The sequence below is a fragment of the Dreissena polymorpha genome, chromosome 12 (assembly GCF_020536995.1).
Source record: "Dreissena polymorpha isolate Duluth1 chromosome 12, UMN_Dpol_1.0, whole genome shotgun sequence".
NCBI lineage: Eukaryota > Metazoa > Mollusca > Bivalvia > Myida > Dreissenidae > Dreissena > Dreissena polymorpha.
In genome coordinates, this window is record NC_068366.1 from 53,804,599 (window position 1) to 53,816,684 (window position 12,086).

At 37.1% G+C, this 12,086-nt stretch overlaps 1 protein-coding gene across 3 annotated transcripts in view; it reads right to left on the minus strand.

Moving 5' to 3' along the window:
* Nucleotides 1-3,778: 3,778 nt before the first annotated feature.
* LOC127852789 (single-minded homolog 1-like) overlaps nucleotides 3,779-12,086 on the minus strand; it is a 36,239-nt gene continuing 27,931 nt past the window's right edge. For all 3 annotated transcript variants that reach the window (XM_052386770.1, XM_052386767.1, XM_052386768.1), the window contains exons 6-10: nucleotides 11,882-11,967; nucleotides 11,083-11,291; nucleotides 10,542-10,648; nucleotides 7,842-7,989; nucleotides 3,779-7,317 (exon numbers count right to left, since the gene is read on the minus strand). In XM_052386770.1, coding sequence (XP_052242730.1) covers nucleotides 7,062-7,317; nucleotides 7,842-7,989; nucleotides 10,542-10,648; nucleotides 11,083-11,291; nucleotides 11,882-11,967 — 806 coding nt within the window. In that variant the 3' untranslated portion in view covers nucleotides 3,779-7,061. The remainder of the gene's footprint in view (nucleotides 7,318-7,841; nucleotides 7,990-10,541; nucleotides 10,649-11,082; nucleotides 11,292-11,881; nucleotides 11,968-12,086) is intronic.

Consider the following 12,086-nt stretch of genomic DNA (forward strand, 5'->3'; position numbering starts at 1 on the left):
TGATGAATTCACTTCAAATAGTTATCAATATTGCGAATTAATAATGTACAAATCCTAATTCATAGATCTGATATTTTAATCGGCCTCTAAAATAAATATTTGGCAGAAAAGTCCGACATTTCTGATTTACGCGTAGTGATGTTTTACTTTGGGGAGTAGATCATCGTTTTAACTGATATAATAAAACTAGATGCGTTCATGCTGAACTATGAACGTCGCTCATGCCTTCCACTGTGTATGTTTAATGTATTCTCCTGTGTTGTTTGTTGTTGTTTCTTTTAATGCTTAACATTCATTACATGCGAAAGATCTTTATTTGTTAATCACCCATATTGGTTCGAATACAAGGATAATGAACATATTTGCATCAATAACAACTATACTAAATAAGTGAATCCAGCTGAAGATAACTTGAATCTTTAATTTGAAATAAAGCCATGTTAGTGATTTAAATATATTTACATCCTGTTTACTTTAAAGCGGAAAAAGTTTTTTCATAACGCGGTCATTATTAAAGTTAGCAGCTGTGCATTGCGCCGCCTAAGCTAATCAAACATTGCGTCGGCAACACTGAGATTTGATTTCAAAACGATGGAAGTTGAATGCAAGGTTAAATGACCAGATGCACAAGCACTGTGAAACTGTGAAGCGCCTTTCAGTCTGTGTACATCAAGTTTGTGCAATTACATGTATTAAAGAATACTTACAGTATTGTTAAGATATAATATCCGCTCCCCCTACAACCCCTCCCCACACAAAACAACAACTAACAAAACAAAAAAACACAATCACATACACACACAACGGTATTGTTTTCTTATGCAAAATAATTTTAAACAAAGAGGGCGTGAGTATCATCACACAAAATACCCTTTTGTCCGTCGTGCGTCGTCAACATTTACCTTGTTAACACTCTAAAGGTCACATTTATTGTCCAATCTTCATGAAACTTGGTGAGAACATGTGTCTCAATAATACCTTGGACGAGTTCGAAAATGGTTCCGGTTGGTTGAAAAACATGGCCGCCAGGGGACGTGGCAGTTTTCCTTATAATTATGGCTATATTAAAACCTTGTTAACACTCTAGAAGTCACATTTTTAGTCCAATCTGCATGAAACTTGGTGGGAACATGTGTCCAAATAAAATCTTGGAAAAGTTCAAAAAAAAATTCCGGTTGGATGAAAAACATGGCCGCCAGGGGGCGTGGCAGTTTTCCTTATATGGCTATAGTAAAACCTTGTTAACACTCTAGAAGTCACATTTTTAGTCCAATCTTCATGAAACTTTGTCAGAACATGTGTGTCAATAATATCTTGGACGAGTTTTAAAATATTTTCCGGTTGGTTGAAAAACATGGCCGCCAGGGGGCGTGGCAGTTTTCCTAATATGGCTATAGTAAAACCTTGTTAACACTCTAGAAGTCACATTTTTAGTCCAATCTTCATGAAACTTGGTCAAAACATGTGTCCCAATAATATCTTGGACGAGTTCGAAAAAGGTTCCAGTTGAATGAAAAACATGGCCGCCACGGGGCGGGGCAGTTTTCCTTATATGGCTTTACTGTATGGTAAAACCTTGTTAACACTCTAGAAGTCACATTTGTGGTCCAATGCTCATGAAACTTGGTCAGAATATTTGAACTAATAATATCTGGGCTAAGTTAAAAAATGGTTAAGATCAGTTAAAAAACATGGCCGCCAGGGGGCGTGGCATTTTTCCTTAAATGGCTATTTACTACAAAACCTTGTTAACACTCTAGAAGTCACATTTATTATCCAATCTTTATGAAACTTGATCAGAACATTTGTTCTAACAATAGCTCGAGTGAGTTTGAAAATGGTTATGGTTCGTTGAAAAACATGGCCGCCAGGGGGGGGGGGGGCAGTTGTCCTTATATGGCTTTAGTGAAAACTTGTTGACACTATATTAGTCACATGTATTGGCCAATCTTCATGAAACTTGGTCAGAACATTTGTCCCAATGAAATTTTGCCAGAGATTGAAGCTGGTTCATATGAGCTCAAAAACTAGGTCACAAGGTCAAATATAAAAAAAAACATGTTAAAAGTCACTTTTTTGGTCCAAAATAATCTTCATGAATCAGCTTGCATTTTTTCCAGAATAGTCTAGTTCCTTTGGCTTTCAGGTGAGCGCCTTAGGGCCTGATGGCCCTCTTGTTTACCTTTACCACTGAATGCTGAGGTCTGGTCACATCCAGTAAATGCATGGAATGCCAATAGACCGCTCGTGATATCCTGACCAAGAACATTACACAGTTTATGTACAGGTATATATCTTTACTGTTTTCCTGTGCCAAATGCTATCCAAAGTTCTTCTACATTCATATGTTGAAAAGCTGATGTAGTTATGACAACTACATCTGTATCAACTGTTCGTATTAGGATTTTTTTTGTTGTGGTTGGCAGCATGATTCGCATGGAGTAAGAGTCTTGTATCTGCTTCTTCGTGTGTACATGGGGATAGGCTACTGCTTTCTTCGACCGGTATATTACTCAGAACGTTTTTACCTTTGGTGGTGATGGTCCGAGAGCCCACTAGTGCTTATTGCAAGTTTTGAGGCCAATAATTGGTGATTTTGGGTGGAAATGAATAAAATGATTAAAATCACACACACAACTGCTGATTTCTAGAATAATTTGATTTAATTAGATTCATAAGACATGTGATCATTATAATATTCAAATATTGTTCGCATATATACAATTGCATAAAAGATCACTTTAAACAAACAATGCAATGATCGCAGTGTGATTTTAGGTTAAAACCACTATTTATTTTTTACAGTTTATGTAGGTTAAAAACCACTACATTTTAACTATTTTAGCTTTTTAAGTCCATTTTCAGGTTTTAGTTCCTAATTTTTACTCTACTGAAATAATTTTAAACATAGTAGTCTAACTATTGTATTAAAACACACAAAAGGGTCTCCTGATTTATTAATAATTGAAACATGAACATTTTTAAATGACGACTTTTAGTGAGATTTCAGGAACAATACTAGTAGGTGTTAACGATCAAGATAAACCATATTCAATCTAACATTGTCCCGAGCTTTAGTCTGCGATTACTAGTTTCTAAACTAATTTAGGCTAGATTGCACTTTACCGGTACGCAGTTGTTTACAACTATCAACAAAGCGGGGGTGTTCGGGGGCGGTAGCCACCGATACAAAGGAAACATATAGGATAAAAAGGATTATTAGGTGTTGCGTTCTAGGTGTTAGGTGTTGCGGGTTAGGGTTAGGATACGCTTTTCCGTTCTTTTTTAAGTACCGGTAAAGTGCAATTGCCACCTTATTTATCGAGAGAGATAATTTTTGGTAAATGAACAACGGATTGATGTTGTTTATACAAAAACACTTCATGTGTACGTTCAAAAATGGTCATTCTTTGTTTGAACGTACTTATTAGGTGAGTAGTTAATTCGGATGATCAACTTGGAATAGCTCCTCATATATATGTGTCTTATTCTGAGAAAACTGGGCTTAAGGCATGTGCGTACATGTCTTCCCAGATTAGCCTGTGCACAGTTCGCACAGGCTAATCAGGGACGAAACTTTCCGCTTTAATGGTATTTTTCGTTTAAATGAAGTCCCTTTTTACCGAAAATCTAGTTTAAGCGGAAAGTGTCGTCCCTGATTAGCCTGTGCAGACTGCACAGGCTAATCTGGGACGACACTTTACGCACATGCATAAGTCCCAGTTTTCTCAGAACAAGGCTCATATATACTAACAAGATAAATATGATACTGTGTGAGTCTATTTTCAATCTCTTTATTGGTACGTAATCACATTATCGTACATCATGGCAACATAATTCTCAACAAGAAATTAACATATAAAGACGATTTAAAGGGGTTATTAACACGAAATTGGCACAGGGAAAGTTATTTTCTTTATATTGAACTTTTGTAAATGTGATACTGTTAACTGCTAACAACAAAACCATCGTTTATTGATCATTTGTATGCATATTTATCACATTGTGCGACATTTAATCTTGACAAACGACGAACTGCCCATTTAAGTTAAGCACGCAATATTATGACAATTTGCAGCAGCATATTTTTAAATAAGGTCTCATCACTGAATACTTCCGAAAATAAAAATCCAATAACTTTATCATTAGGAATCACAGTTGTTCGATCAACGTTTGCTGTAGGTGTACTGTATGAATAAATCATTTCGTCTGTACAATAAACATGGTGCAGGATCATGCGACTTTGTGGGGTTCCCCATTTAACTTTAATGGATTTTAACACGACGGTTATTAGTGGTGCTTTATTTCAAATAACTTGTTTAAACAACTTTTCTTAGAATTTCAACTTGTGCACAAAAGACAGGTTTTTATGATGATTATGGCAATATGAAATACATCAGAATTACTTTATTTAATAAGCCTTTGTTCTTGTTCATGTACATGTACTACACGGTTATGTTTCATGGAATGTAAAATTTTGTCAAAGATTTCAGACGTATTTAAAGTATTATTCTTATACCGTAAGACCAGGGGCGTAGCTAGCTGTAGGCCCGGATATGATACATAAAAAGGGAGGTCTGGGGGTCCTCCCCATTACAATTTTTAAATCCTATAAATCCTGTGGTGAGATTTAAAGCACATCTAGACAAATACTAAGATAAGAAAATATAAGACTTTTGCCTTTTTTTATTACTGTTTTATCTCAATGTCAGAGAACTAAATTTTACTGTATTAATACAAAAACCTAGTATCTTTTATCCAGAGAATTAAATTTTCAAACAATATGGAACAGAGAAACATTTAAAAGTGTAACACTCCACTTATTCACAGGTCAAACCATGGGAATTCTTTCCAATAATTCTGTCTGCATGTCTATAACGTCACCGTAACGTGTTGAGTGTAAAACTTACTTATATTCGATCTATTACACTTATTATTCTAACAAGTGCATCAATACCATGAAATCAATATTTCTACACTTAACCGAGGCAAATGTGTTGATGATCTCATCGATCGAAACATCCGACCCCGTGAATGTGTAGGAGTCCTAAATCAGATAGCTTTTCACCTGACATGGTGCTTCTCGTGGACGATTTGTTCCTTTGAACACGACCAGAATCAATTGTCTGAGGAATATGTCAATATGAAATGCAGATTTCTAACACCTCACCCCCTCAGGGTCAACATTTTAAAGCGAGCGTTTTTTGAAGTTGAAGCATTTTTATTTTCTCATGTTTCAAACAAAAATTGTAGGCCCGGGTCCGCTGTGCCTAATAGCAGCTACGCCATTGAAGACATCGGCACAAACTGCAAGAAAAACTGTCTTTTATGCACTAAAGATTTTTTCAAATGTATTTCAATAACTTGAGATATTTGCAAAAATAAAGTTCTGCCCAGCCCGTGTGTAAACGGCTGAAAACCCCGTTGATTCTGCCCCTTGATAAAAGGAAACGAATACATACATTAATGTACATGAAAAGTTGAATTTGATTTGTTATTCATGGTATCACTTTGTTAGTTTTTAAACGAAATATAACATGTGCATCACCAAAATGTTTAGGACAGTGTTACTCGAATAAAAAAAACATTTGTTATTTTACAAAGGCGTTGGGATAAATTACATTACGTGTATAATTCAATAATCACAATTTCTGTTTAAAATACATCGCGAATATATGATAATGTGTTTGTAAAATCATATTTGATTGGCCCTGTCCAAACACAATTGCACTGTAGAAGGCGAAATGGTTATTAGAATACATACATATTTAATTGATAATTTATTACTTCAATAACGTATTCAAGAAAAGTACAGAATGTGTCCCTTATATTGATCATTCTAAAGAATAACATGTAAATATGTTTCTGTGTAATCATAATTCATAACTTAGGTTGTGTTTGTACGAAACTGGGAAGTCGATATAATTTTTTGAAATACAAACAAGATAAAATTTGTATAATGAGCAAATTAGTCAAATTAAAAATAATATACTAGAGTGTAGAATATTCCGAATCAACTTGAATAAATATTTCAACTAATCATTTCAGAATATAAATATATCAATCTGGTTTTAATAAATAGTTTTTACTATTAAACAATAGAACATCATATAACATTCAGTAAATTTAACATATTGTCGGACGTGATTTTTTTAACATTTTGTTGAACCATTTCGACATTATATTTCAGTGCACAAATCCATTCGCCATTTGATATTGCTGTGCGTCCACTATAACACTAGTGTAGCCCGCCTGAGGAATCACGCCATATTGTTTATTTTGCAGCGCTTGCGAGGGGTAAATTTGACCAGAATTATACGCATCGTAGTTATATCCGTTCCTTAGACACTGCATAAGAGGATCCTCATTAATTCCTTTTGAATTCATTTGTTTTATACCGTCGTAAATCTTATCTGTCGAGTCAGAAAAGAAATTCACTCTGGGACTATTTTCTTGGTCGGAAGGATATTTGACTGCTTCTACCTGCGCGCGCACATGCGCAGAACGCGGTGACTTAGACAAACTAGATTTGTTGAAGTCGCAGCTATACCGTAGGGACGGAGAAAAAGATTGACTGTGATTTGGCATGCGCATTATGACTGATTGAGGAATGGCCTCATTTGGAACACCAGAGCGTTCCTTCGATAAGTTTAAGCAAGGCTTATCTAATTTACTGACGTCGAGATCATCGGAAGTGACGTCAACATCCGAAGCAGACGACTCGGACCTATTGCTGGACATAATTGCTTCACTACGACTACTGCTTCGCGAACACTGACCGGAACCCCTAATTTCTCGGGCTAATGGCGTAAGATGAATTGTCTCATCCAGTTTGGGTTCGTCACAAGTATTCGTGGGTAAGTGCAGGAATTCCACGCTATCCCTCGGCATAAGCCGATCGTCACACACGGAACGAAATTGCCCTCCGCTATCAAAATGAGGCTGCGTCGTTGAACTGTAACTATACGCACAATCCTTGAACATTTGAGATCCGGGCACTAAACTAGAATACGATGAATACATTGAGTTGTAGCGTTCGAATGCGTCATGCGCATGCGTCACTAAAGATGGCGAATATGGAATACCTGAAACGCCTGCACCGGTGGGCCAATGTCCAACAAATCGTTTTTAAATCCATTTTCAAAATCGTTTGAAAACTCTCTGCTATCATTAAGTCCGGGATAAGGTGATTGTCTGTGTTTCGATTTTGGAGTTCTGGATTTGCCTAATTTTTGCCGTTCCTGAAGCCCGAATTCTCCCGCTTCTTTCACTGCCGTCTGCTCGATATGGGTTCTCAATGGAAGTGCTTCCACCTCGCTGAAAAATTCGAAGTACATATGTACATTTTACAAAGACCCAAAACCGTGTGTTTGTGTGCAACAATTCGCTATGCATAGTGTTTCACAAACACATCTTGTTTTCCTAATACATCGGAATTACACAGCCAAAAAACGGTCTAACATAAGTAACAAAGATAAACAAAAACCAGTCGTTTCTGACAAACAACTTTTATTTTTAATTCATTATTGAATATCTATCCTTAATGTTTAACCCATTTATGCCTAGCGTCTAGAAAAAGGTCTTGGATAACAGCGTAGACCCAGATGAGACGCCGCATCATGCGGCGTCTCATCTACGTCTGCGCTGTTTGTTTAAAGGAATTTCTGTAAGAAATATTCTAAATATAGAAATAAATATACTAGGCATCCCTAATTTTGGAAATAAATTGATCCAATTTAGAAGGATGGGAGACTCCACTAGGCATAAATGGGATAAACAAGTCGAAATTACCCACTCAAGACATTTAATGCTAACAGCCCGCATGAAACCTAGCAACCCACCTGAGCACATAGTTGACGCTGACGATGCAGTGCGGTCGCGAGGAGCGACTGTTATGCACAATGGTCGCGTAGCTCTGCATCCACACCCAGCCCCCGCTCTTGCACATGAATCGGTAGTAGCGCGTCGTCACCTGACCCTTCAGCAGCACTGAAACGGTTTAGAATAACGCCAAGTCAGAACATTTTACATTTCATCTCTTTCTAAGAGTTTTTTTAACCGGCTGTGCCAAACTACACGCAGCGGTTACCTCCCCTGTAGGTTGCAAGTAACGGTACCACTGCCGTCACAAGTGCCACATTTCAGATATGGAAGACACAGAGGACACAGAGGATAACTCTGGGGTATACTAGGGTGCAGGATCACGTGACGTTGTGGGGAACCTGTAGGTGGTACTTTTTTCAAATAACTTTTTAAAACAATCTTTCTTAAGAATTTCAGTTAGTGCATAAAAGACAGATCTTTATGCTGCTTACATCAGAACTACTTTATTTAATAAGCATGCGTTGTTGTTAAAAAAAATCCTCTGTGTACTGCATTCATTTATACGGTTATGCTTCCCGCAATGTGAAATTTTGTCGCCGATTTCAGACGTATTCAATGATGTATTCTCATGCCTTAAGATAACTGCAATGAAAAACTGTCGTTAATGCACTAAAGATTTCTACAAATGAATTTCTTGACTTGAGAAATAACTTGAGATATTTGCAAAATTAAAGCTCTTAATGGTGTGTTTACATTCTGTCCAGCCCGTGTGTAAATCCCTGAAAACCCCGTTGATTCTGCACCCTGTATACTATATTCATGACACATCTAACTTGGTAGGCCTTTTTGTGCAAACTATTTGAGAGTACAAAGTGTCAATGTTTAGATTTCAGTGACTTAATCGCCGTTGGATTATTAAGATTATTAGTGCTTTGTAACCTGCGAAGAAAAGTTAGTGCATGCGGTTCAATCTCCCGAAAGCCTTTGCAGACGACCTCAATAAGACCGTATAACCCAATAAGACAGCTTGATAGCTGGCAAATTTAGGACACATTAACGATTACTTCCTGATAAACTTAATTTATATGCAAAATGTATAGCAGATAAACAATTTTTGGATTTGAGAAACGTATTAGAATTTTGTAACATGGTACTTATTTTTCAAAACAAATTCATTTTGATCAAAATTTAAAGGAAAACTTCCGATAAAATACGCAGTAATTCGGCCGATCCGGTGAGAAATTTCGATCGGAGAACCACAGACTGAAAGATAAACACAAATATTGCATGCAAAGCGGATTTTTATCGTCACTAACAACGCTAAGCATGTCCATTTATTATATTTGCATTTCAATTCTTTCTCAAGAGCATAATTTAATATTTTTTATTCTGTCGGCGAATTATTGTTAGGGGTCAGGAATTTATTCACATGACGTAACCTTAACTTCACGATGAAGCCGCAGGGGTCTAACATTGCAACAAGATTAAAAAGCAAAACTTGAAGTCAAAGTAACATCGGTAAACAACGAAAAACATGTTTTAATTAATAAACCTAAACACGAATTTATCAAAAGTCATAACTCGCATCATAAACCGGACACCATACTGTTCGGGCTAATCTCACCCGAACCACAGACTTTGCACGTGCGACACAAACAATGTGTTTTAATAAGGCAACACCGTCACCGTGTACAATCCAATAATATTTTCGCGACGCCCTAGCTATCGCGTTGATTTTCTAGAGTCTCTAACCCGCCTGTGCTCGAATATGGCGAAATAATAGCTCACAGGTGTTTTACATTTTTCTTTCATTACGATTTTGGTCCAAATTACTTATCTACGTGTGAAAATCTTATCCGCTCCAAATCCGCAACTTTTCAATGATTAGTTGGATTGAAGTCTGAACATATCGCATCTGTTCGACGGAGGAATTGGTACTCAAAAATCAACAAATACACTTAAATAAATTTGCATTGACTCACAGCCAACGCGGCAACGGGCGCTCGGGTTTTGAACGCCGTATCCTCGGGGTAATAACACATTGTAGCGGTAATCCTTCCTCTGAGCCTAGTTAAGAATGCCAGTTGATAAGTGGGTAAGATTTATGATAACTTTTGTTGCAATGTAACTTGTTAGGTATTTAAACCCGCTGCGAATACGCTAATAAATATTCGCATATCGCGTTCTTTGTAGATATAGAAACATTGCGCATATTGTACAAGACAAAATGCTAAATTAATTTTCGTATATTGGCAAATTAATTTCTATGGAAATCCAGATACCGTATACTTTTGTGTGCTTTTTTGTAAATATTTATGTTCGGACATTAATTTTTATCTGCAATCATTTTCAATACGGTACGTGTTGTTTCACGTATTTCCGCATTCGATAAGTATGGGATATCAAAGAAATGTTAACGTCATATAAGAAGGACAACGTTAATGATATTATCCGACGGATTTTCCCATCAACTAAAAACCTATGAACAAGGAAAACCTGTTCGATTATTTATTCACAAGCAAAGAACAATGCAGGGCGCAGTAAAGACAAGTAAATTACCGTAGCTCAGGGTATTAAAGTGCCAAAATGGCAGATCAAAGGCAGTAAAAAAAACGCGCATGAGCTTAGATAACTCCATAAGAGTTTCTCTAACGAATTATATAACTCCGAGGCGGTAACTCGCGTGAAATCGAGATGACTAAAGGGCGGTTACTCACGGGTCTGGTGGGCGAAGCGCATGTTTACTATGTCGCAGACATGTATGTGGTGGTAGAGGGTCTTCTCTATCAGCTCCTGTGGCTCAAATCCCGTCAACTGGCCGACCCTGCAAATAACGACCATTGTAAGTTATATAACACCCGATAGTTATACAAATTACAGATTACACAATATTATACTATTCGTATTGCGGATTACTGAATTATGATGTATGCAACGTACTAGACGTTAAAACTCGTTTGAATGCGTGTACTTCAAATATTCATAAATAATCAACAGATGAATGGATAGATAGATGGATGGATGGATGGATGGATGGATGGATGGATGGATGGATGGATGGATGGATGGATGGATGGATGGATGGATGGATGGATGGATGGATGGATGGATGGATGGATTTATGGATGGATGGATGGATGGACGGACGGACGGACGAACTGTTATATATGCAGCTATATAAAAAGATACAGATATAGATTGAGATATTGTTTGATTGATTGATTACACAATCAGTGAACCGATCAAATTAAAAACCACCTTGCATCGAGGAATATGAGCTTGAGGTCAAGGCTAGCGCGGAACATGAACATGTTGTTAAACATCTTGATCTCCGTGATGGCGCTCGGCGGCAGGGAGTGGCCCACTGCCACCATGCCCACGTTCTGGATGTAACCCCCGGGAGCCTCGTATGGGGGCAGCTCCATCGCGCACGTGCGCATCTTCAGGTACCCGCTGCAGTGTATCACCTGGGGAGGGATAGATAGATCATGCTGGTTCATTTAAAAAAACATATTTTCTCATATCATAAATATATTTTATAATAAATACGTTTTCCCAGTTCAACTTTCATTTATGTACTATTTACTAATTTCGTATTGTAACATAGGCTCTGTTTTTCTGTATTTTGACATTTTTATAACATTTTTATAAAACCAAATTTATTTTACACATCTGTGAAGAATATGATGTGTTTTGTCACATATGTACTATGTATGTGTCGAAAGCGTTAGCAAGTATTGGACAAGACCGTGATTGTAAAAGCATATCAACATAGTTTGACAACAATCTTCACTTAAAGGGACTTTTTTAAATGGCATTAAAATGTGCACAGGCTAATCAAGGACAAAACTTTCCGCTGTTATGGTATTGTGTGCTTAAAGTTAGTCTCTTCTTTGCGAACATTCAGCTAAGGCGAAAAGTGTCGTCCCTGATTAGCCTTTCCGGACTGCACAGGCTACCGGTATTCTAAGATGACAATTAACGCACATGCATTTAACCCCGTTTTCTCAGAGAGACTAATATATACACGTAAATGTGATTTCTTTTTAAGTCCCACCTTGTAACCTCCTGAACACAGGCCAGCATTCCGTTTGGCAAGAACGCATTTCATGCGAATAAAGAAAGAGCGCTCCACCTCATAATCTGAAAATAATGACTAAACTTAACCCATTTATGCCTACTCTCCCATCCTTCTAAATTGGATCAATTTATTTCCAAAATTAGGGATGTCTAGTATATTTATTTCTATATTTAGAATATTT